This window comes from Podarcis gaigeae (assembly GCF_964106915.1).
Source record: "Podarcis gaigeae genome assembly, chromosome: 4".
NCBI lineage: Eukaryota > Metazoa > Chordata > Lepidosauria > Squamata > Lacertidae > Podarcis > Podarcis gaigeae.
In genome coordinates this window covers 85569522-85595886 of record NC_139677.1, presented here as the reverse complement: position 1 = coordinate 85595886, position 26365 = coordinate 85569522, and the positions used below count along the sequence as shown (strand labels likewise).

Here is a 26365-nt window from a genome sequence, read left to right as displayed (position 1 = left end):
CAGTATTGTCTGGGGTGTTGATAGTTAAACCAGCCCTGCTCTCCTCCCCCCTCCCTCCACACACACATACACTGAAATATGTCTCCCTCCTGTAGCATCACTGACCCACAGAATTATATCTGGCATTCGCTGCTTGATCCATTCACCCTGTTCAAGGAGAGACTGCAATAGGGGTGGCATTGTAGCTATTTTTAACAGAGACAGCCAGGTTGGTAGCATACAACATTGCCTTTAAACAATCTGCTGGCATCAGCTTGTTCCACAGGGGCCACCCCCTCATGGATCTCTATCTAAGGCGACAGAAGTTGCAATGTTTGCATTATGTTTCTTCCACAGCCAGGCCCTACACATGTTTACTCAGAAGTAAGTCCCACTGAGTTCAATGGTGCTCACTCCCAGTGGGACATACCAAGAATTGCTGTAGCCTTAATTACCAGGAAACAGCAGCGAGCATCTCACCATTATCAAACCTCAAAATCTACAAAAATACTTCCTCAAATTGAAAACAACCAGACGAAGCAAAAAGGTATCTTTTATCCAGAGAAAGCAGCTGGAAGACTCCCATGGAGAGGATGTTTTGAGCTGGAGAGGATGTTTTCTATGTATTTGTATTAAAAGTCATTAGCCAGTTTTCAGAAAATGCATCTGCTGCCCCGTTAACTAGGGGACACCTTTTTAATCTACCAAAAGGTTTCTAACGGATGAATTGGGTAATCACTGCTGTCCTAATTTTAGACAGGACTCTGTTGGATGTTTACCCTCAAACACTGAAACAGTGCTGGAATAGGAGGCCACAGTTCAAATCCCCACTTATGCTCATTCGTGGTTTTTTTGCATCTCTCCCGTGTAAAACAGTCCTACACAGTCTCGAGATTATGTGATGACACTGAGCCTCTTCACTGTCCACTCGTTCTATTTACACCCCTATCTTTCCTTGAAGGAGCTTCTCCCCACCTCCATTTTATCCTCACCACAACCCCATGAGGTAGGTTAGGCTGAGAGAGAACTTGACTAGCCTAAGGTTACCCAGTCAACGTCAAGAGGCTGGGTGGCGATTTAAAGCATCAAGTCTCCCTAGGCCTAGCCCATCACTCTGACCAATACATCACACTCGTTTATCGGTGGCTCCTCACACATACACACACTCATTTTTAAAGTCTAACAAGACTCTTTGCTCTCTATTCTACCTGGACACTTGTTAGGGTGGTATACTGGTAGGCTTTGACGATGGAGTAGTTGGCTTCAACGTCAACTAATCCAAGCAAAATGTACTTCCACCATTTCCTTCGCAGGATCTGCCAGAGGTTGTCGTCATCTGCAGAGAAAGCAAAACACGCATGTCAACATTTAGGCATGGGTCTGCTCTCTGGTCCATCTCTTCTACAGAAGCTACCTCTGTATCCCCAAAAAAATCTGAGTTACATTTGATAGTTTTATTATTATTTCCTCCAAGGAACCCACAGTGACATATGTGCTTCGCCCCCTCTCCATCTTTGGGCCTGTGAGGTAAGTTTGGCAGAGAGCTGGCAACTGGTCCAAGGTCACCGAGCGAGCTTTGTGGCCAAATGGAGATTTGAACCCTGGTCTCTATTTGAAACACATGTCTATTTTGAACACATGTCTCTATTTGACCAAGGAGGCATCCTTCTCCAAAGCTCCTCAGAGAGGCCTACCTTACCCATTCTCCAACAGCTTTGCATCACCATGTGAAAACTTTTCTTTTCGACAAGCGTTTGACCAGACAAGTTTTGATATTTTCCCCGCCTAGAGTGGCTGGGGAAACCAAGCCAGACAGGTGGGGTATAAATAATAAATCAATAATAATTAATAATATTAAGTTTACATTTTTTTATTAGCCGCCACTCATTTCTATTTGTCGTTCGTTTTTATTTTACAATACAGTGCTTTTATTGTCTAGTTTTACTAAGGGAAAAGTGGAGTACCAATATTTTCTACCGATATAAAGTGCTGTTACGTTTACAGTTCACCTTTCCACTGGAAACAGAACAAACACCACCCAACCTGACTAACAGTAAAAATCGTAATAAAAAATGACCAATCCACAAATAATGTTTTGAAACATTACTTCTAAAACTTATTTTATCCATACAGTGATAACATATATTATGTATACTTGTTTTTAAAGCCTGTTCATTTTTATTGATTTTTTCTTATGAGTATTCCTCTTACACTATTTTATGTAAACTTCTTACGAGAATTTTGAAAAAATCTTGCCATATAAATAAATAAAATCTAAACATCAGGTTGTTTTTTTAAATGGCACCTTTAGGGAAATACCATACGGAAGGGAACTCTCCATAAAACATCCCCGTGAGGACAGAGTATGAATAGTGGGCATGGAATTCTGAGAGCAGAGGTTAAGTGAAATGGAATGGAGAATCCTGGGCTGACTGACTGGAACAAGAATGCAGTGGTACCTTGGTTCTCAAACACCTTGGTACTCAAACAACTTTGAACCCAAACACTGCAAACCCGGAAGTAAGTGTTCTGGTTTGTGAACTTTTTTTGGAAGCCAAACGTGCGCCGATTTGAGTGCCACACTTCTGTTTTGAGTGTGACGCTGAGGTCTGTCTGTTTTTGCTATTTATTTTGCGTTTTTGCGGCTCTTTTTGGCTTGTTTTTGTGACTGTGTGGAACCCAGTTCAGCTACTGATTGATTGTGTGACTGCAGTACATCGTTTAATGCTTTCATTTTATGGATCAATGGTCTCGTTAGGATAGTAAAATTCATGTTAAATTGCTGTTTTAGAGGTTGTTTTTAAAAGTCTGGAACGGATTAATCCATTTTGCATTACTTTCTGTGGGAAAGCGTGCCTTGGTTTTGGAACGCTTTGGTTTTGGAACGGACTTCCGGAACGGATTAAGTTTGAGAACCAAGGTCCCACTGTACTCCACAATTCTGTGGCGGGTCCCACTTGTACCTTTTCTGAAGGCCAGAATCATTGTGTACACGAGGAAAAGCAGGCAATAGTTGATGAAGCTCTGCAGCATTGGAGTGTTGACCTGGTACTTGTCCGCCAAGTACTGGCTTGTAACTGCAGTCCCACATATGAACAGTGAAAGTATCTGACCCAGGAATAGCGTTTTCACAATATGCCTGCGAATGAGAAAAGTTTAGAGGACCATTATTCTTCTTCATGCATTTTTATTATTATTAACCACATACCAATAATTGGGAGCTGCTTCTGTTACCTCACGTCAGCAAGTGAAGCGAAACTGTACCAAGAAAAATCATGCCTGTGACCCTCTAAATTTTGTTAGACGTTAGCGCCACCATCGCTGACAATTGACCAAGCTGGCCATGTCTGAAGGCCCATGGGTTCTCCACCCCTGCCCAACAGAATGATTTGGTTTAACATTTTTTATGGATTATTATTTTTTTTACTGCAAATGTATAAAAAGGGGGAAATAAAGGGGGGGAGACACATAAAGAACGGGAAAATACAAACCACCACAGAACTAAAACAAACCCATCAGCTCACAGTCACAATTTATTTTATTCACATTGCGTCAAGCAAAGCTAAACACTTTGAACCTGCCAAGCTTGCCTAATACTGTATTTGCACTTGGCATCCATCCACTGTTACTTTAGAAACCAAAAAAAAATTCCACAGAAAATTTTTCCACATCGCATTGCTCAGCACCTCACAGGTTCAAAAGCTTCTCCAGCAGATTTCTTATGTTTGTTATTGTGTATAGCGAACTATGGAGTCACTGCAAACCGACCTGCGAATTCATTACTTTAAACTCAAGAGATGCCATTTAAACTTATTTATGTAGCATACATATTTCTAATTCATTCCTAGGAAGCTGCTGGAGAAGTTTATAAAGTACCGTATTTTTCGCTCTATAACACGCACCCGACCATAACACGCAGGTAGTTTTTAGAGGAGGAAAATCCGTAGGCATGCCACCCGTGGGCATTCCCTCCATAACACGCACAGACATTTCCCCTTACTTTTTAGGAGGAAAAAAGTGAGTGTTATGGTGCAAAAAATACGGGTAATTGAAACGACAGGGGTTATTTCAGTCGAAAGTTCAAAAGGCGGACCATGACACTATAATTATGACACATCAAAAGCTTCAAAAGGTATAAAGAAACCGATAAAGAGATAAACAAACACAATTAATACAAACTGCAAGCCTGTGCAATATGTCCTATCAAAATGTTCTCAGCCTATCAACCATGTATGGTAGCACAAGCAAAAGAGAGAGACCGTGAGTGTCTTCAGCATTCACAATTCACCAGGAGCATTTTGAACCCGGCTATTGACCAACTTTGCCAACAAAGGTTTGTATAGTTAAAGCTATGGTTTTCCCAGTAGTGATGTATGGAAGTGAGAGCTGGACCATAAAGAAGGCTGATCGCCGAAGAATTGATGCTTTTGAATTATGGTGCTGGAGGAGACTCTTGAGAGTCCCATGGACTGCAAGAAGATCAAACCTCTCCATTCTTCAGGAAATCAGCCCTGAGTGCTAACTGGAAGGACAGATCGTGAAGCTGAGGCTCCAGTACTTTGGCCACCTCATGAGAAGAGAAGACTCCCTGGAAAAGACCCTGATGTTGGGAAAGATGGAGGGCACTAGGAGAAGGGGGCGACAGAGGACGAGATGGTTGGATAGTGGTCTTGAGGCTACCAGCATGAGTTTGACCAAACTGCGGGAGGCAGTGGAGGACAGAGGTGCCTGGCGTTCTCTGGTCCATGGGGTCACGAAGAGTCGGACACGACTAAACAACTAAACAACAACAATTGACCAACTGAAGATGCCCCGGGCACCAGGATAGCTCCTGACATCTCCACCATCTGGAGCTGCATACCTGGGGATCTTGACTGTTTTCACACACTAGCAACACATCCTCTGGAATGCTATGTGTTATATTTTATCTGTAGAATCAGAATGAATTTCAGGAACCAAAAAGTTATATTGCAAAAATACAATTTTCGAGCCAGCTGGCCCCAAAATGGCAACTAGGCATTCTGTTTTGGCGACTGTAACCATGGTTTAAGGAGCCATTTGACACCTAGTTTATATATCTGAGTTTCTAACACTGTGCATGTCTGCTGAAGCACTTAACAAGCCCACAATTCATCCAACTTTTTATTTGGTAGGTTGTAGGCCAGGGAATTCAGAAGTGAAATGAAAGTCACAGGGCCAAATACATTTTCTTTAACACCACATAAGCATCATCACCACATCTCTATCCCATCTTTTAATCAAAGAAAGTGGTTCTCTTCCTCTCAATGCTATCCTTCCAACAACCCTGTGAGGTAGTTAGGTAGGTTAGTTTAGAGAACATGAACTTCATGGCTGAGTGGGGATCTCAACCCTGGCTTCCCAAGGTCCTAGTAAAATCATGATTTAATGTGAACCATAGTAAAACTTCAGGTGCCTGATTCACAATCACTTAAGCCTTTGTTTACTGCATCACAGAAGAGTTAAAATCACCAGAGAGAGCAGCCGAGCCTTAATCACTCGCAGTTGTGTAGCTTTGGGGGCAGCGATGGTTTCTTAACTATAATTAAGGAGGGGGTTCAGATTTTGCACGTATTGCTAGGCCATGTAAAAGACATTTCACAGCACAAACTTGTCATCGCCTGCAGAAAACAATCAATAGCGAGATTAATAGATGATAAAATGACAACTATCTGAGGTGCTGGATAAATGATTAATAATGAGAACACATGTTATTAAAGGCAAATGTGTGGAATTAAATAACCTTTTATAGGGTTTTAGAAGCACGTTGAAGAACGCTGATGGCAAAAACTTTAGTTTTCCACATGGAAAGGACAGAAAACACACATGCGTAACCAGCATCTCCCTCTCCACTAATTCCCCTAATTGTGCTACTGGGATGCCTATTGATTACCACTGTTCTTATCTATTATTTATCAGCCTATAAATAAAAGAAAAATAACCTTCCCCTCCCAAGCACTTGGATGCATCTCTCTGGTCCGCTTTGCGAAGACAGTAAAGATTAATTGCTTTGGCTCCTTTCTGTGATGAGGTAATGGCAGTGATCTCAGGCAGACATTTAGTTCTACAACGCATGGCTTTGATTTATTCCGCCGGCCACAGGCCACAAAAGCTTGTCCCGCTCATTAGTTGTCTCGTGTATAGTATACTCCTGCCCAGTCATTTCATTCCTCGGGAGAGACACTCTCAGTAGTGACTTGTGAGCCAATGGTTCGATTTATGTCCTTTCAGTGTGGCAGAACCTGCCCCTTGGAATGCGCTCCCAATGAATGTCAGGCAGGCTCCTGCAGATCTGGCACTTGGGCACCTGCTTAAAACTCATCCAGGCTTTCCCTGAGGGGTAATACATGATGATGTATTAATCTGATCTACTGATTTGTGAGGCATTTTGTACTTGTCTTACGAATGCAATTTTATTGACAAATTTATGCCTTGTTCACTCACTGCCATGGTATTCCCCACCCTCCTTAATGGTGGTATATAAATCTTTGCTAAATAAATAAATAAATGGATATGGGTTGCACCTCTTTGGCTCCGCCTCAATGTCTGCATGCCCTCCTTACCAATGATACCACTGTCCATTCTGAAAATACACACTCCAGTGGCACAGGCCTCACTTCAGCTGTTTTATTGCACACTGCTGCGGTATGTATGAAAATCAGGCAGGCTAATCAGGTGGGTCCTCCATTTCTCTCCCTTCCAATTGCTGGCCAGATGGTGAACAGGTGGGGAAGTCCAATGAAGCCTGACCTACCTGCATTTTTCAGATATTCACTCATATACTGCAGCAGCTTTGGATCACACCAAGTAAAACATCTCTTGCGGTTTAGAGGCATCACCCACTTTCCAATGAACTGCCTGTTTATCACTCTGCTGTCACTTTGGGAAGCAATCCCAATCAGATTCAAACTCTATGAAATTCAAGTTTTCAGGCTGCTCTTCTGTTTAAGAGAGCTTTAGTCTGCTCAATTTTGAAGAAAATTAAGAAGTAATGAGTAAGCCACAGCGACGTTTCAAAAACATTGCCAAAAAGGCAGTCAGTTCACTCTTCTAGCTCACAAAGCAGCTAAGCGAGTTTATTAACTCACACCGCGAGACATGAAAGTGTGACTGCAGGTAAATGTTTTAACCGTTACGTTAATGGCAATCCAGGCAGGCGTTTATAAATTAAGAGGGCGCTCAACTGTTGCGCCTGAAGCCTAAATTAACTTAAGAGTTGCTTTTACTCCAGAAGTGCCGCATGTACAAATGGCAAGAGAACTTGTGGAGTGGCAATAAGTTCAATATATTTTGGATGGTAGCTGAAGGCAGGTGATTTTCCCATGCAGCTGCTAATATTTGCACTGGATTCTGTTGAAGAACTCCTCCTACCTGATCAAAGTGAGAGAAGATATAATTAAGCTGTTTATTACGATCAGGACTGCGATAAGTGCTAAATGGAAGTTCAACAGTCTCACATTGTTGTTGTACCCACCCTTCGCCATCCGATCCCAAGGTGTGGCACAATAATTTAAAATTCAATATTAAAAACCATTCGACACAAATGACTAACAGCAACACCTTGAACGGTCTGGGAGCAAATCAGCAACCTATCTGAGCAGATGTGTCATGCGCTGACAGGCTCTCACTCCCGTTTGCAAACATGCCGCAGCATTCTGCATGAACTGCAAGAGGAGCCCCACATAGGGTGCATTGCAGTAGCTCAATCTTGAAGAAACCATTGCATAAACCAGTGTGGCCAATTCAGGAACAGCTGTAGCTGCTGTACTAGTGGCACTTCTAGCCACTGAGACTACTTGGGCCCCCAGTGACAAAGTTGGATCCAGAAGCATCCCCAGACTGCAAACCTGCTCCTCCAAAAAAGGAGAATGCAACCCTATCTAGGGGAGGCAATTGACCAGTTTCTCAGGCACTTGGCCACAGAGCCCCTGACTTGCTAGGATTCAAGCTCAGCTTGTTTTCCTCTCCTTCATCTCACCACTGGCACCAGTCCAAGGGACTGCATGGCCTCTCCCAATTCAGATGCTATGGAGAAATAGAGCTGAGTGTCATCAACATACTGATGGCACCTTTCCCTAAAACTCCTAATGACCACTCTCAGCAGTTTCGTATTGACATTAAATAGCACTGAATATAAGATAGTGCCCTGCAGTACCCCATTATGTAATCTCTAGGGCATTGAAAAGCACTCTCCCAATGTTATTCTCTGGTCCAGGATTGGATCATGGTCAATGGGATAAAGCGCTGATGAGAGATCAAGAACAGGAACAGTGTTAGAAACTCAGATACGTTAAATAGGCACCAAATGGCTCCTTAAACCAATGTTACAATGGCCAAAATAGAACGTCTAGTTGCCATTTTGGGGTAAGACAAGAGCTATACTCTCGTTTTTCCAAAAACAGACTGGCTTTGATTGATTCTCTGTTCAACACCTGGCTGGTTCAGATGACTACTCGGAGCTAGGTTAAGAGCTTTTGAGAAATTAAATTTTAAAAGTCACTTGATCCAGGGACTGTCCACATATCTACTCGCCTATTCCGACCTTCTTTTTCTTAATGGCGGACATTCATTCCACAGTGAACTATGATGTTGTTCACTGCCCCTCCTCAGGCTGCACAGAAAAAGCATTTTGGCTCCTGAAATTCATTCCAATTGTGAGGATAAAATAGAACCAACAGAATTCTACAGAATGTGGTTATTAGTGTGTGAAAACAGTCAAGACCCAATAATCCCCAGGCAGACACCTCCAGAGATGGTGGAAATGTCAGGTACCCTCCTAGTACCCAGGCATCTCCCTCCACTTGTTCGGGGCAAGATAAAGCAATGAAAGAATTCAATTAATAATGATGATGATAATAATAATAAGAGTAACAGCCATGGGCAGGCTGTCTTTTTCTGGTAAGGTTCTGGCCTATGTCTTGTTCTGGTAAGGCAATTCTTATGTTGTCATAAGACAGTGGTGGGCAATCTTTTTTCTCTCCACAACAACAGGAGAGAGTCAGATCACTCTTGCCTGAGAAGTGAGCTGATCACTTGCAGAATGCCTTTAAAATTAGGCCAAAATTAGGTCCTAGGTATCTCCACTGTGCTAAAAGAGTGGTGCAAGAAAATTCCCTGTTCTTCATCATGCTCTTAGTCACTGTAAGGCCTAAATTAACCTTTTCTTTTTGTCACGGGGGCTGTAAGAACAATTGGGGACAATCCAGCATAATTTAAGTACTTTAAAGGACCACTAATTTAAGAAAGAATGGGACGCAGGTGGCGCTGTGGGTTAAACCACAGAGCCTAGGACTTGCTGATCAGAAGGTCGGTGGTTCGAATCCCTGCGACGGGGTGAGCTCCCATTGCTCGGTCCCTGCTCCGGCCAACCTAGTAGTTCAAAAGCATGTCAAAGTACAAGTAGATAAATAGGTACCACTCCGGTGGGAAGGTTAACGGCGTTTCCGTGCGCTGCTCTGGTTCGCCAGAAGCAGCTTAGTCATGCTGACCACATGATCCGGAAGCTGTCTGCGGACAAACGCCAGCTCCCTCGGCCAATAAAGCGAGATGAGCGCCACAACCCCAGAGTCGGTCACGACTGGACCTAATGGTCAGGGGTCCCTTTACCTTTACATTTAAGAAAGAAGGGGTTTAACATGGGGTTTGAATTTCCAAGCAACATTAGCTAGGATTAAAAGTACGTCCACTTTAGCCAAGGCATTTCAGAACCTCAGTAATTTGGAATCTTCAGATTGAAGAACAGAATCTAAGCAACAACTACTCAGTTGTGGTTAATTGTTCTTCAACCTGTAGCCACTATATCCACAGGCCTCAGCCTTCAACACCAGTTGAAACTGTTGTATAATGTCCTCCCTCCCCTTACCGCAATGACATGTTGCAGTCTGAAGGCCTTTTGACGCATGGGCCTGCCATTCTGCAAAAATATATCGCTTGACCTTTCTTCCAGGAGGTAATGCAAGGTTCTTCGTTTAGAATAATACAAGAAAAAACTTGGCTGCCAGTTTAAGAAGCAGAAATTCCTTTGCAATCTGCTCTGCAACCTGGACCTTAAACCTTACAGAGCAATAATTTCCATCAAAAGGTCTCAAGCAAGCAGTTTTATCAATCTCCTATATCGCTTGGCTCTGAAAGAGAGGAGAGCACTGCCTGAGACAACACCCCTCCCCGTAAGATTCATTCGTTTAATCGTTTGGAATTCTATTTAAAAAAAGGATACAGAAGCAGGAGACAGATCTGAAGTCCAATCTGGTCAAGTCCCAGTATAGGGATAAGAGCTTAACCCTTCTTCACTTCACAGAAGGGCTGCAACAAATCATTAGCTTTGCACAAAGCACAGCAATATCTAGCTATGACACTGTCTGTTTATAATGAAAGGGATGGTAACAGTTCAGGTAGGCACATTAGGCCAACTTCCATTGTCATACAAGCGTACAACCAGTGCTGTTTTTCTAGAAAAAGGTCCGGACCTCACCCTTGTTATCTTATGAAGGCAATGGCACCCACCTGAGGGGCGCTAGAACTGAGTTTCAGGTGGAGAAAAAGCGCTCTGTACAACCTTATAACAGCAAAGCAATTTCCAGGCCTAAAAACGTATTCATCAAGCTGATCCAATAAAACACATTGCCATACCAGTCTTGAGATCAACATCCCCATTGCCTTGCACTCCCCCAATAAGCAGCAGGGACCTGCCTGCCAAAAGCATAGCAGTTCTGCCCCACCCAACAGCCACTTTTGCCTCAGGTGAGCTCTGTTTGCAGGGAAGCCTCTATGATCAACTGATTGTCTAGGTCCTGCCAAGTGCTGTGCACAGACCTGCGATTATACCTTTTAAGACCAAGAGGACGATACTGCCATCATGCTTCAACTTTCCCAGACACATTTAGCCAACTGCTGTTGACAACAGAATATTGGACAAGATGGAGAAAGTCAGTTGCTCAAGACCATGATCTCGGAGTACCAGGCAGAGAGAGGTGTGGACTGAACCTATGTTTCCTGCACCTACACCCATTTCAACAACGACAAACAAGTAAGACGGAAAGGTAGGTGACTTGACCATAACCACAAATTAAGCACAAGGCAGGATGGGTGGGCAAACCTAATCCACTAATCATTTCTCCTTCAATTAATTCCCTACCCAGATGCCCCAAATCAATCCCTCAGTTATTTGGGTTTTTTTTACAAAGTTCACAGTTTTGTTGTTGTTGTTTAGTCGTGTCCGACTCTTCGTGACCCTATGGACCAGAACACGCCAGGCACTCCTGTCTTCTCACAGTTTACCATCCAATTAATTAATGCTTCAAATACTCATTCCAGCCAAGATTATCCCCCCCCCAGATCCTCCAATCAATTTCACAACAGCTGGTTCCTCCCCCACCACAAAAATTGAATTTCCTACTCAGATACCCCCCCCCCACTACCAAATCAATTCCAATGGAAAAACATTAGGTTTCCGCCTGTTCCTTGCAAAAGCAAATAGATGCCAACTTTTCTGCTGGGCTCTCCTTTGATACTCTTTTACAATAACAACCAATATTCCATTATTCTGCCTGCAACTTAAAGGAGCAAGGCTTACAGAGCAAAGAAAACCTGGAATTCAAAACAGCCATCCGATTCTGAATCGCCAGCCACCTAATGCATCAGCCTCCCATTACTTTTGTTGCACCACCTCTCTGGCTACTCCACCCATCGGCCACTCAGGTGTTGGGGCATGCAAGTACCTAGCTGCAAGCATTTTGTTCTTGTTCACTGGCACCAACATCTCAGCCCAGACCCAGAGGCAACGTGCCTATGCTCCCTTACATCCTTGGCAAGGAGATGTATTTTGTGGTGATTTTTGTGCCCTTGGGCTGAGGACCAACCTAACCAATCTCTAGGTTTGCCCCTGCCCACACCCTAAAGAAACTGATCTGCCATCATATGGGCCTCTAGAAGTCTACAGGCTGATCCTAGGTCCCTTCAGACATTTGTAGGGTGTAGAAAACTGACTTATGCCAGGTCAGGCTATCATCTAATGTTAGGAACTTAAGTTGCCATAGAGGGAGTCAGATGATTGACCCACTTAGTACTGTCCACACTGACTGGCAGCAGCTCTCGATGGTTTCAAGCAGGCATGCGGAGGAGATGCTCCTCCAGTCAGCCAAGGCCCTTCCCCACTGTCTACTTTCCAGAGCCTCTGCCAGCAGCATACACAAAATAATAATAATCAGCCGGGAACATTCTGCCTACATAGCATATGCTTCACCGCTCCCCAAGTAAATAAATTTCTTTATTCTGTGTCAGCCAGCCATAAACCACTAAGACTTAAGCGGATGCACGAAGGCTCTTGTCCGAATACCCCGTGGCGCTCACGAACTAACCACAAAAAAAAAAGTACGCCTTGAGCATGTGCAGAGGGCACAGCCTCAGCCAGCCAACCCCAACCCACCCTACTCAAGTGGAAGGATTCCTCCGCCAGAAAGTGAACAAACTTGCTTCCCACGTGAACATTGCCTTGTTTCCACCCCCCCCCACACGCACACAAAAGCAGAAAGCGCTCCGACCGCGTGCCGCTTCAGAAAAGCACGTGCGCCACGGAAGGCGCAGCCCGGAAGCGTAAAGATAACAAAAGTCTGCTCAAAATCGGGTTGTAAACCCTCGAAGAGAATTGATCGGGTGCCAGCGCCTCGCTCGCTCGCCCTTTTGTGCTCACCAAGAGCAGAGCTTGTCCCGGACACGTGTCAGAAAGCTGCTGCGGAAGGATCGTGGGGAAACGACTGCTGGTGTTGATGGTGGTGATGATGATGATGATGGTGCCGCCGCCGCCGCTGTTGCTGCAACTGCCGGCGCGGCGGGGTTCCCATTCTTCAGCTCCAAGGAGGTCGAAGGCAAGCCTTCCATCGCAATCGGCAGCCTGAGCGCAGATCCGCTCAGGAGAGGAGGCGCGGGCGGCAGAAAGCGGCGCGCAGGAGGAAAGGGAGGGGAAAGGAGGCGGGGCCGCCGCTACTGCTGCTCGGCCGACCTCCTCGGATTTGCTGCTGGGTGATGCTGCCGCCGCTGTTCCTCGCTTGTCTCCTGCAGCAAACGATTAGCAGTCAGCAGATCGCACAAGCCCGGATCAAAGATGCACAGCGCCCGCTGCCTGGTTGCTTGGGCACCTGCGCCAAAGGGTGCCAGCCAGGGGGAGTCAAAACAACCTCCCAGGTCCTCCCGCTTTTAGTTGCTCGAGGCTTCATAGCACCTGCTGCTAAGAAGACCATAGCTGTCAACTTTCAGATTTGAAAATAAGGGATCAGCAGCCTCACCTGTGCCGGAGACAGTCTACGGGATATCTAACAATCCGGGATAGCAGCGGGAAATGGCGCTGAAATAAGGGAATTTCCCGCAAAAAAAGGGAAGGTTGACAGCTATGTAAGAAGACGCCTGTGTGGCCTTGATGAGAGCTTCCTGTTATTTATGCGTTTGTACCCTTTTCGCTCCTAGGGACTCCAGGCGGCCTACAGATAAAATCAGAGCAGCCGAATTATTATTTTTTTAAGCATTAATAGAATTAAACCCTGTCTGTCTCTAAGGGCTATTAAAAACATTGGAGAAACTGACTGCTTTTAATGCTATCCCTAAGCCTGCTGAAAAAAGGTCTTCACCTGCCAAGGGAGCCAGTCTAGCTTTTAATGTATTTTTCATCTTTGTTGGAAGCCGCCTAGAGTGGCTGGGAAAAGCCAGCCAGATGGGCGGGGTACAAATAATAAATTATTATTATTATAGCGAGGGAGCAGTGGCAAAGTGGGGAGGGAGTACAGAGACAGTTGTCCTGGGCGCAAAATTGTTAGGGGGTGCAAAATTTAAACCCCTGGTGCTTCCTCAGTACAGCTGCACACTTCTGATGCTGAGCTCTGTTGAAAATGGCCTCTCCATGCAAGTCAGGAAGTGACTTTTCCAGACAGCAGAATGACTCCTCTTATCTCTGCGGCTGAGATTTCCTGGGTGACATAAATGCCTTTAGGCAGTTGAATGTGCCTGCCTTCTCCCTCCCACCTCCCCATCCATGAAGTCCCAGGTGTTAGCAACTCACTAGAAGGGAGTTCCAGTGACCGGGAGCAACCACTTAGAAGACCCTCTCCTACGTCTGTACCAAGCAAGGGCACCCGGTTCCTGGGAGCTGAAACACTGTGGAGGGCCCCAATCTCTTTTTTTGAGGTGGGCCAGGCCAATCCCCTCAATTGAATCAGTGGCCCTCAATCCTTGGTAGCACCTCTGCTACTAGGTGTGTTTGTGAGAGGTCGAGAGAAGACAAAATTGCCTTGTATACACTTGGGATGGCAAAGCAAAGACCCTCTCCCATAGGATTCTGAATGACAGTGGGTGATGAAAACAGCATTATCCTTGCCCAAAGCTGTGCTTTGTGTTTCCTTGAGTTTCGTCCTTCTCACATATGTGGAAATGTAGTAGCAAAGTCCAGATTGCCAGCTTGATTCTTCTTGTCTCACATCTGCATATTAAAGTAGCAAAGCCCAGAGTGGGCGATCTTCGCACCTCACATCCAAAGCGGAAAGAACAAATCACAAACAAACACTGCTCAAATGTAACTGCTCTGTTCCGGCTTGACTCTGAGGTTACAGATAGTGAAACTGCAAGGCTTTATTATATAGACTTTTAAAAGAAACTTGGTAAAGGAAAGGAAATAACGGAATGAAGAGGTGTGATACATGTTTTTAAAAGAAGGCTGTCATGTGTCTGGATTTTCCTGGACATTACCAGGATTTCAAAGGTTGGGGGAATTTCTGAAAGGCAGTGCTTTGTCTAACTTTGAGGTTTGTCTGAAAAAAGCTCAAGAACTTTCGGGGGGTCCTGGTTTTTACTTTTTGAAATAAATGTCTCTAACAAATATTAGCTTCCTAGGTTACCAGATACAAAAATTAGTCCTAGTGCTTCTGCTTTATTAGGGTTGCCAAATTACTAAAACCAAAATACAAAATGCAATCTAATTGTGACAAGAGTCCCTCTTTTTTCTGGTCCCTGTTAATTATCTAAAACATTTGCACCCCACCTTTCCAAAAGAGTCAGGGAGGCTAACAATTCCCTATAAAACAACCTATAGAGAGAGGTTAAGAATACAACAAAGAGTCAAAATACAACAAAACACTTGCTCAAGACGCAGCCTCAGCAAAAACAAAAAAAACCAACACCCCCCTCCCAAAAAAATAGAACATAGACCAAAGTTCATTAAAATCACTAACAAACAAAGGCCTCCGGATAATGCCTGATTAAAATGTTGTTCTGAACTGCTTAAAGATCACTTGAAAAAGTTGGGCAAGTTGTTTAGTCTGGAGAAGAGAAGATTAAAGGGGGGGGGGTGAGAGCCCTCTTCAAACATCTGAAGGTCTGTTTGGCAGAAGCTGGAACAGACTTTTCCTGTGTTGTTCCTTGGGGCAGTACTGGGATCAATGGTTAGACTTTGCAGGGAAGCAGAATTTGGCTCAACACGAGCAGCAAGACTCTAATTGTATGAGGAGTTCAGCAATGGGACAAACTGCCTCTGGGAGGTGATGATGAGTGCTCCTTCACTGAAGGTGCCTAAGCAGAGGTCGGGCAAGAATGCTGTAGTTGTGTCCTGTGTCCTGTGGTCCCTTCACCAACCTGGTTTTGGACTACAACTCCCTAGCTGAGGCTGATGGGAGTTGTAGTCCAAAAAGTCTGGAGGGCACCAGGTTCACAAAGGTTGGATTGGGTGACCTCTGAATTTCATTCAAACTCTAATTCTGATTTATTTCCATGCACTCCCATGTCATGGACACAGAGGTGGAACCAGGTGGGGTACCACCGAATGAAGAAGGCTCAGAGCCCAGGGACTGGTGTTGGGATGACAATGAGTGGTTAGAGGGAGAAGACTGGGAAGATGAGATGTTGGAAGCTGAAGAGGTAACAGGATTTAGTGAGTCTGTGGTAGACAGAAATCCAGAATCAGAGGCAGAAGCTGAAGCGGGGAGGAGGGAGGCGAAGAGGCCAGTGTCTCCTGCTGCTGCTGCTGCAACAAGCTCCCCTCCTCTCCTGTTTCCCAGAACCAGAAGAGGGCTGAAATGGACGGTGCAGTGACAGGCTGCAACCGGGCACAGTCTCTGATTGCTTGGAAAAAGCCCTAGAGAGGAAGGGACTTAGACAGCTGTTGGGAGGCAGGCAACTGATCCATGGGGCAAGACCTATCAGGGAAGAGCTGCTCATTAGGCCTGATATTCCACCAAGTCTGTGCAGATCGTCTTCTTCCTACTAAAGAGTTAATTCCAACTTGCATGGTGTGATTTGCTGCCAGCTTGTCCCCAAGTTTCAGGCAGACTGCTGCATCAGATATGGCTGTAGCTCAGTTGTAGAGCACCTGCTTGGCATGCAGAGAGTCATAGGTTCAATCCCTGGCATCGCCAGGTAGGACCTGGGAAGCCTGGAGAACTGCTGCCAGTCAGTGTGGAGCCTCCTGGTTGTTTTACAGAGGACAGGGTTAATTAATGGCTATGTTCTTCCTCTGAATGCACCATGCCTCTGAATGGCAGTTGCTGAGAATCACAGGTGGGGAGAGTGCAGGTATGTTCAGGTCTTGCTTTAGTGCTTCCCATAGGGTATCTAGTTGACCACAATGAGAACAAGATGCTGGACTAGATGGACCATCAGCCTGACCCAGCAGATTCTCCTCATGTTCTTCGATACAATAATAACAACAACAACAACAACAACAACAACAACAACAACAACAATAATAATAATAATAATAATAATAATTTAATTAATTAATTTATATCCCACCCTCCCCGGCCAGAGCCAGGCTCAGGGCAGCTAACACCAGTAAAATTACAGTAAAAACATAATGGGGGGTGCAATTTAAAATACAGGTTAAAATGCAATTTAAAATGTAGCCTCATTTTAAAAGTAGCCCATAGATCAAAACCATAAGGGGAGGGAAACATAAGGGTCAGACTGAGTCCAAACCAAAGGCCAGACGGAACAGCTCTGTCTTGCAGGCCCTGCAGAAAGAGGCCAGGTCCCACAGGGCCCTAGTCTCTTGTGACAGAGCGTTCCACCAAGTTGGAGCCAGTACTGAAAAGGCCCTGGCCCTAGCTGAGACCAATCTAACCACCTTGTGACTTGGGACCTCCAAAATGTTGTCATTTGTGGACCTTAAGGTCCTCCGCAGGGCATACCAGGAGAGGCGATCCCGTAGGTACGTGTGTCCTAGGCCACATAGGGCTTTAAAGGTCAAAACCAGCAACTTAAACCTGACCCTGTACTCCACCAGGAGCCAGTGCAGTTGGTAAAGCACTGGATGAATGTGATCCAGTGATATCCAGCTACCTGTCTTGAAGGAAGACAGGGAATATTTCTTTTTTAAATATAAAAATAAGTAATTATTACAATCTCAGGGAAGGTATACCTTGACAATAGCATAAATGCAAACCCACGTAGTCTGTGCACAGTTGTTGAATGTTTAACTTCTGATATCCTATCGTAGGCAATTATGTTGTTGTTGTTTTTCTAGTCTAAGTTTAACCCAAGAGCAAATACCTTCTTGGTTCTTAAGTCCTCAGAAGAGAGGCTGTTGCTGTGTAAAGAAATGATGCGCTGCACACAGTAGAGAGTTACAATGTGTTGATTAATTAATTAAAACCAGCTAATTAAAAGGGGAAATTTGGGCTCTGGTCCTTAGTGTGAGAACAGGGAAGTTATATAGGCGCGTTCTTGTTGGCATCTGCAGAATGTTGGACCAGCATCCTTGGTAAGATCCTGGGCTGTATCTCCTATTTTATTTATGTACTGCTTTAACTAGGGGCCCCTGATCACTCTGCTCTCTAACCGCATGTACCTGCCAACTCTTTTGCTGCCACTCCATGCTTTACAGTGCATTTTCCTGTCATAAAGTTCTATTTCAGGAGGCAAGCAGGTTCTTTTGTTTTTTATTATTATTATATATCCCAACTTTCCTTCAAGGAACTCAAGGTAGCATATACAGTCATACCTCTTCAGGTTGCGTTTTTTCAGGTTACACACCCGCCAAAACCCGGAAGTACCAGAACGGGTTACTTCCAGATTTCAGCAGTCGCACATGCACAGAAGCGCATGTGCAGAAGCATCTGCGCACGCGCGGGTTGCGAACGTGTATCCCGTGCACAGATCACGTTCGCAACCCGAGTGTCCACTGTATATATTTCTCTTCCCTCCATTTAATCCTCACAACCCTGTAAGGTAACTTAGGCAGTGGTGGAGCTTCATGCTCCAGCACTGGGAGCAGAGAGTAGGCGGGGGCATGACTGGCATGCGCCCCGGGGTGTGTGGTGCGCGTCCCGTGGGCATGTCATGCCGCATGCAGGGGTGTGGCGTGCATCCCAGGGGCATGACACACTGCCTGCAGGGGTGTGGCGCACGTCCTGGGGCGTGGCGCCCAGCGTGGGGGAGGTAGCCGCGATGGCATCTCACTGGGACCGTGGTGCCGGGGGCAGTGCGCTCCCCCCTTCCTCCGCCAGTTAACTTAGGTGGGTTAGGCTGAGAGACTGTGGCTGGCCCAAGGTCACCCAGTGAGCTTTGTGGTCAGGTGTGGACTAGAAACCTGGGCTCCCAGGTCCTACTCTGACACTTTAGCCAGTATCGTACCCTGCATTGGCTCTCCTTGTTTGTTACACAAGAGCACGAAATCGTTTGCACAGCCAAAATTTGGTGGAATGTAAGCGAATCCTACCCTAACAGTCTGCAAGTGCTCTGTGTCAGGGATTATTAAGGAACACACTCAATCATCCTGATCCCATTAACACCCATTCTTACATTATGATGATTCTTGTGAAACGAAAAGGAAAAGTAGTTTTTTTGCCCATAAGAAAAACTTCATTATTCATATGACACAGCCAATGCCTTTTCTAGGCCAAACAAAATTCCACAAAATAGTGTTCAAGATTTTGGGTTCTTCTTTATAACAATCATAATAATATCATTTTAGTTAAGATTTTATGGTAAATCATAACAAGTTGATGGAAACGCACAAAAACTTAAGATCCTAAAAGTAAAAAGATTAAAACATTCCAAAATCTACACTGCATCCCATTGCAGACAGGAAAGAAGTCTAAAGAGCAGAGGCAGAACACTAAGTCCTTTTGAACGAACTACATTCGTTCACCAGATGGAGCCTCAGTACAAACGCAAAACGCGAGAACATTCAGGGAACCAAACCTTACTTTGCATTTTGATGCATGTCAGCTCAGCCATATGGTTTTTTCTCATTATTGAAGGTAAGGGTGTACAGTGGGTAAAGATGGAAAAAAACTGAGACGATTGGGGTTCCATGAAGCATTTCTGCTTTTTGGAAACATAAATTCCAGTCTCTGCAATGGCTGGATAACCAGTTCTCATTTACATTATTTAAAGCTTAGATTAAGTGGGTACCAGAGCTATCCCTACTTTTCCTGCTACAACACCACCCACTTTTTATGAATAAAAGCAGGACGTACTCTATAAATTGATGCAAATCCTTATGACTTGTATCGCCTACTTATTTTTATGTAAATAGTATCCCATTGATTATAACAGAATTTGGGAGACAAACCTCTCCCCTGGCTTTTAAGTTGCCAGCTACATTCATTTCTTCTTTGCCCAGCTATTAAAAAAAAGCTACAATACAATTAACCTCATTTGAATGAATTGCTATGCGTTCCTTGGGCCCACAAAAGTTTCATTGCATAAAATTTTGCTAAATGCTACTTCTGCTTCAGACCCAAATTGTAGGTCCCAGCTGGGAAGTTCAGGTAGAAGAAGACAGGTAGAAGGTGATGGGAAGACCTCCGCCCAAAACCCTGGAATAGGATTGTCATCTTCCTGCTTACAGAAGACAGTGTCTATTTCAGATGTCCTGTGCTTGAAGGGCTGGTCAGCCCAAGTTCCATTTAAAGGCAAAGAACTGCCGGAAGGGAGAGCAGGAGATTTGCAATTGCTCAGCAGCAGCTGACACCTGGACAGGTAGTAAGATCTATTTTATTTCTATTTAAATTATAGTATAATTATTTCTAGATTTGCAGCTATACGTGTACATGGGCATAAGCAAATGCTATGCAAATCAGTGTCCTTACTCGTCCTCTTTATTTGTTGGCGCATTTTCTCTTTCATTCCTTTTTTGGCAATGCACAAGGGTTCACCCAACTCTGGAAAGCTTCTGCTGGAGAGAGCAGATTATATTGGGCTAAGCAACTTGTGCTACAGGTATGAGGCTCTAAAAGTAAGCCATTTCATGTGCAAGAGTTGTGCCTCCAGTTTTTATTCAGAGGTTTGGGAAACTGCTCTGAGGAGAAGGCTCAGGGCCACTGTTGTTTTCCTTACAAAAGACCATGCAGCCTTCTTGTTTTTCTGCGAAGAAATACCACTACGTGGAATGAATATATGAAGGTTTTCCCCAACGCCCCCCCCCCCACTCTTTCCCTGAGCATTAAAATGCAACACACAACATGTACTTTCTAACTTTGTTCTGTCTGATTCCAGGAAACGTGGTCCTGAATTTATATTTAAGATGCTTGATTGGTATAGAAATATATTGCAATTTCTTTTCATTAACATTTGTCACTTGGCCTTAAATATCGCTGGTAGGAAAAGCAGCTTGGAAGAGGCTGCATTTAGTCTGGGCACCAAGCCAAATTGCACTTCCAATCCCCCACACCCTGCCAGCCATTACTGGAATTAGCAATAACCCTGAAATCTTTGATGTGTGCAATGGGTTTTCAGCAAAATCTCACTAAATTGATTGGGCGGTTTCCCCCATCGTTTCCACTCCATGTTCTTCTTCCAGGTACTTCCAGGTACTTACACCTGTTTCCAGGTCTCTTAGCTGTTTTGCACAAACAAATACAAGCATCATTATTTATTTTGTCTGCTTAAAGCACTTCTAGGCTGCATATAATCATAATAATTGTAATTATAAATATTCGAACATTTGTTGTAGCTTATACTGAGAAACAATTGCGGGTTTCATCTTTTGTAAGTTGCTATGGGTGACAAACCAGTAAACAATAAAGCAATAAAACAATGATTAAATGCCACATGCTTTGGAGAAATAAAAAGGCTGGATAATGAAAGGATGAAAGAGCTGGTGCTTCTTTCACTTATCACAATCTGTAAGCAGGGTGCCATCACTGAAAAGGCCCTCTCTCCAGTTGCTAGCCATCTCATCTGAACTTGGATTTGGGATAAGTGCATATGGGAAAAGACAGTTCCCTGTTTCCCAAGCTGTTTACGATTTTAAAAAATTAGGTCACATTGATATGAGCCCAGAAACACACAGGACACCTGTTATGTTGTGGGTGAACATATCAGACGACACAGTGATTCTTCAACCAGCTCTTGTTTATTCACAGGCAGAACAGAACTGAACTCAAGGGTTCACCCAGCCTGCTTATATAGAGCTCCACTACAATGCAACAGTAGCTATCCAATCACTGAACGTCACTTTCAATCCCTTATTTGCATATGTGGACCTGAGTGAAAACTTTCTACAGTATCCCCCTGCTGGCCCAGGGTGAGAACTTCAGTATATAACAACACCAATGCAGATCTTTTAAAACAGGACTTAGAAAGGACCTATATGTTTAGAATGGCAAGTTCTGGATAACCACCAATCAAAGTCTCTGGGCTGTCTTCAAGAGCTGCCCCATGTACAACTCATTGCAGTAATCTAACTTGGATTTTTTAAAAGCATTGATAATAGTGGCAAGTATGCATCTTTGTAGCAATTATCCAGGAGGGCAGTCTGGCAATTAAGAGTATAGAAGACTGTTTATAAAATTTATAAGCTCCATATCTCTCTCTCTCTCTCTCTCTCTCTATATATATATATGTACTCGTTCCACAAACAAGTTTCTGAAAGTGAAATACAAATACAGTGCAAGATAAAACAATGATTATAACCATTTAAAACCACAAATATACAAATCTGAAACAGCAGCAAAAAGAAAAGAAAGAGAAAACCCCCGGAAGTGTAGCACTAGCAATACATTAAGCAGCAACAGAATCAAAAGCTTGTTTCAAAAGAAAAATGTTTCAACTGCTATGCTAGCAGAAGACATAAAAATTGGAAGATAACCTAAATGTGGAATGCCTCACACCACCATAGAAAAAGCTGTTTTGCAGGTCACCACCAGCTTTGCCTCAGAAGAGAACGTCTGATTTCATATCTGTAATAAACTATAATAGATAACTATGATAGGTCATCAGTTCAAATAAAGGTGCTACCATAAAAATAACATTTGAACATTGAGACAAGGAGCAGAGAGGAAGATATAAGGTATGATTTCACCCTCAACACAAAAGCCTCTGCTAATTAGTTATACCTTGCAAGTATTCATTGCTACCGCTAGAGGCCACTTGTTCACAGCAACCAGTTCAAACACAGCTCTGTTTTTCCCCTCAATCTCCTTTCAATGTTTGGCCTATCTTTGATAAACCAAGTAAGGGCTCATCCACACTTTCGCTTGACCTGTATTTTAATCACATTGTGTGCAGATAATTCCCCCGGTGGACAAGAGCTTTTCTCATTGTTACGTGGATGTGCTTTGCAAAAGTCTGATCTCAACCTGCTGAATCAGAGCTTATTGAATGCATGGGAAATCTAAACAGAGGTTTTGCTTAACCGAGCATCAATTCAGCAGGTGAGATTGGATTTTTGCACAGCTGTGAAACTTAGAAATGTGCTCATGGAATCAGGTGGTTCTATGAGCTCCTGCTATCAATACTACTTGAGCCTGCAAAAGTTTCAACCTGAACTTAGGGCCCTCCATTCATGATCATTTGTGCTCATTGTGATATCAGCACAATCCCACTTTCAATACTTTTTGTGCCTGCAAATGTTTTGGGTGGACATGCTGCTTCATTTTCAGTTGATACACGTTTTGTAGCTTCCTGCTGAAATCTTGTAACTTCTCATACAGCAAATGTTCCGTGAGGGGTTTTTGTGTGTGTGGGTTACCGCCACTGCCACCGCCATGTTTGCTGCACCATAGCACAAAAGTGTCCCTCCAAATGACAACAACACACTAACACTGGGGAAGCATCACAGAAACAACTAATAAAGCAGAACAATGTGTAGATGGTCCAGTATCAACCCACGACCAAGGCGTTATAACTGCATCAATGATGTGTTGCGTAATACGCCTGAGGGGAATATTTTGAAAGCAGATATGAAGGAAGGGAATTTGGCTTTGAAAATACAGCTCTGTATTTAAGGAAAAGAGAGAGAAATCTACCACGCTGAAGAATAAATATTGTAGGGAAGCCAAGGAATTCTAACAGCCCAACATGCTGTAGAGTCTGTTCATTTAGCTTACTCGAATTTCTGGAGTTCACCAGCATCTGTGCAAGATTTGGAGCACTGTGGTTCTCAGCGGATGGGTGGAGGGCATTCCTAGGAAGCCACAAACAGATGCCAGCAAAGGCACATGCTCCCCACCAACCCCATTCCCAAGGGTGTCTGTGCAGAGATTTGTAGCATGAACTTATGAATGCCTACTCAAAGACATACCAATAGAATTAGTATGGCCAAAGCGGAGTGATACAGGATGTGCTTTGCTGGAAGGTGGTCCCAGATTCAGGCACCAGAATCTCCTGGTAAGATTCCTCCTGTCTGAAGCCCTGGAACACACTGACACTGAGAGCAGACACTCTCTGAGTACTGAGATAGGTAGCACATTGGTATAAGGCAGTTCTATGTACTCAGAAGTACCGTATTTTTCGCTCTTTAAGACGCACCAGACAACAAGACACACCTAGTTTTTGGAGGAGGAAAACAAGAAAAAAAATATTATGAATCTCAGAAGCCAGAACAGTAAGAGGGATCGCTGCGCAGTGAAAGCAGCAATCCCTCTTGCTGTTCTGGCTTCTGGGATAGCTGCGCAGCCTGCAATTGCTCCATAAGACGCACACACATTTCCCCTTATTTTTTAGGAGGGAAAAATTGAGTCTTATAGAGCAAAAAAGTACGGTAAGTCACGTTATCTCAGAAATTGGGAAGGACCAAAGCTCAGTAGCAAAGCATTGGCCTTGCACGCAGAAGGTCCAATTTTTTTCCCTTGGCATTGCTAGGTGGGGCTAGAAATGTCCACTGTTTGAAACCCTGGAGAGCCACTGCCAGACAGAGTAGGCAATGCTGAACTAGATGGACCAGCTGTGTGCCTTTTTTTCCTGACTTCAGTGGGACTCATTTATAAGCGAGTGCATATATCACAGATCAGCAACCAACTGCATGCAGCCTCAGCCTCATGTCGTGAAACTTTCAACACCTATTGAAGCTGCCCTCGCCTTCCATTCTATCAGAATTCATGTTCATTTCTTCTTTATTTCCTCCAGCTTTTAAATGCACCCTGTTCCCCTTTCGTTGTAGCTTCCAAGCTGAAATGAGCAGCATTTTATTTGTTGGAAACAATTTTTGTTGTTGTTGATTTAAATCTTTTCCAGGTTGCATGGCTTAGAGAAGAAAAGTTCCACCCACCTCCCAGCTGTCGGAGAACAAATTAGTAGGCTTTCTACTGTGTGTGAAGCAAACTAAAGCCATAAATTACTTTGTTTTCCAGAACAGTAGCTGTATTGAACTGTTGTTGTTTAAAAATCCTCTGTATAGTTAAGCAAACACAGGGGGGCTGACTTCTCAGGTTGGGAATTCTCATCTGAGATAGCTTTGGTGAAAACTGAAGCAAGCTGGTCTTTATTCTGGATTCATTAATACAGAACACTTTTTCTCTCAGACTTTGTCCACTGCTGGAATGCAACTTATGACAGATTATCTGGAGGGGATGTAGCCTTCAAAAACATTGTCCACCCCGATGTATAGCACTGAACTGCATCCTGTTGAGATGGCGGCCTAAGGCATTAGTTGATTAATCTGTTTTAAGTTATTTATTAATTAACTTCACATCCTGCCTTTCTTCCTCCAAAGGGGCTCAGGGCAGCAGCCCAGGGCCGTTGAGGGGTGTGGCCTGGAGAGAGGAAGCTCATCTGAGGAGAGTCCTGAAGGCCAAAGAAAGGGGTTCCAGGATCCACATTTTATTATTGAAGCTGAAGTTCAATGTCCCTCCTTGACAGCACACCACTTGTTCCTAAAGCTACTTTGATTCTGATTCATTCCTGTAATAGGAAATGAAGACAATATTTGGAGCAAAAATAGAATATGACAAACGGTGCGTCCATCTAAGAACCAGCGGTAATTTTGTTAATGAAATTGTAAATCATTTTACACTTTCTTTGTTGTCTTGAAAATCCCCCTACACCGAGATACAATCACATGCAAATGTGAGACTAATTGATCAATCAGCTGAAGGGTAGATGATGACCAATCAACTAAAAATGCAGTCTTCTCCAGATACATTCATTCATTTAGCTTGATTGTTCCCTACCAGTCACACATGTGTCATCAGCTGGGTTTGTGTTGGTCTCTCACATTTCTTACAGAGCAGACAACAGCAGAACTCTTCTGGGCAGAGCCACACAAAGTGTGGTGCTGGCGCTGGATTTCCCCTATGCCCCATTTTGCCTGCGAGCGATTTCTCCCAAGTGCATTGATTTCCCCCATACTCTCAATTTGGCACACACGTTGCACTGCAGTTCCACTCTGACGTTTGCTTTCCCTTCCCGTCTGCACAAGCCAAAAAGCTATGTGCCCTATCCAGGTCCTAAGCTGTGTCCGGGATCACCCCAGGCTATGTTCTCAGGTAACCTGATCCTGAGCTGCATAGGGGGCTTATATGTTAGCATCAACACTTTGGACTTGTCCCAGTAGAGGATTGGCAGCCTGTGGAAATCCAGCAAGCAGGGTGTTTTATGCCGGCAGTAGCTCGCTCTCACAAGCAACCAAGCCACTGTGTTCTGCACCTGCAGACCAACCCAAAGGGTAGCTCCACATAAAGGACATTTGCAGGAATCCAGCAGTGAGGAGCATGGGCAACTGTGGTCAAGCTATCCTGATCTAGGAACAGCCGTGGGTGCCTTACCAACCAAGTAGGAAAAAGGTACTCCCATTCATCAAAGACACCCGTGTCTCCGGTGACAGAGTTGGAGCCAGGATCACCCCCAAACTATGCCCATGCTCCTTCAGGAAAAGTGTGACGTCCCAGATCCAGGAACCACTATCACACACAAGCTTCCATCTTGCCAGGATTCAGCCTTGGTTTTCTAGCCTTCATCCAGCCTACAACTGTACCAGCTGTTCCCAATTCAGATGCTACAGAAAAATACGAGTTAGGTATCATTGGAGTTCGGATGGCACCTTGCTCCCAAACTATTAAGGTTCCCTCCCAATGGGTTCATGTAGATGTTAAATAGCATTGGAAACAATATAGTGAATAATAGAATCATGGAGTTGGAAGGGCCTTCAGGATCACCTAGTCCAACCTAT

General features: G+C 44.2%; 1 protein-coding gene across 2 annotated transcripts in view; it reads right to left on the bottom strand.

Annotated features, from left to right (window-relative positions):
* Positions 1-13131, bottom strand: part of SLC35F2 (solute carrier family 35 member F2) — a 28118-nt gene extending 14987 nt beyond the window's left edge. Inside the window, exons 1-3 of one of the 2 annotated variants that reach the window (XR_014563618.1) lie at positions 12686-13057; positions 2943-3118; positions 1188-1315 (exon numbers count right to left, since the gene is read on the bottom strand). Coding sequence is in view for 1 of the 2 variants with exons in the window: in XM_083737044.1 (XP_083593170.1) it covers positions 1188-1315; positions 2943-3118; positions 12686-12873 (492 nt within the window). In the remaining variant the exon portion in view is untranslated. Of the gene's footprint in view, positions 1-1187; positions 1316-2942; positions 3119-12685 lie in introns of both variants that reach the window. The other variant, XM_083737044.1, reaches the window with a different exon arrangement.
* Between the last annotated feature and the right edge of the window lie 13234 nt (positions 13132-26365).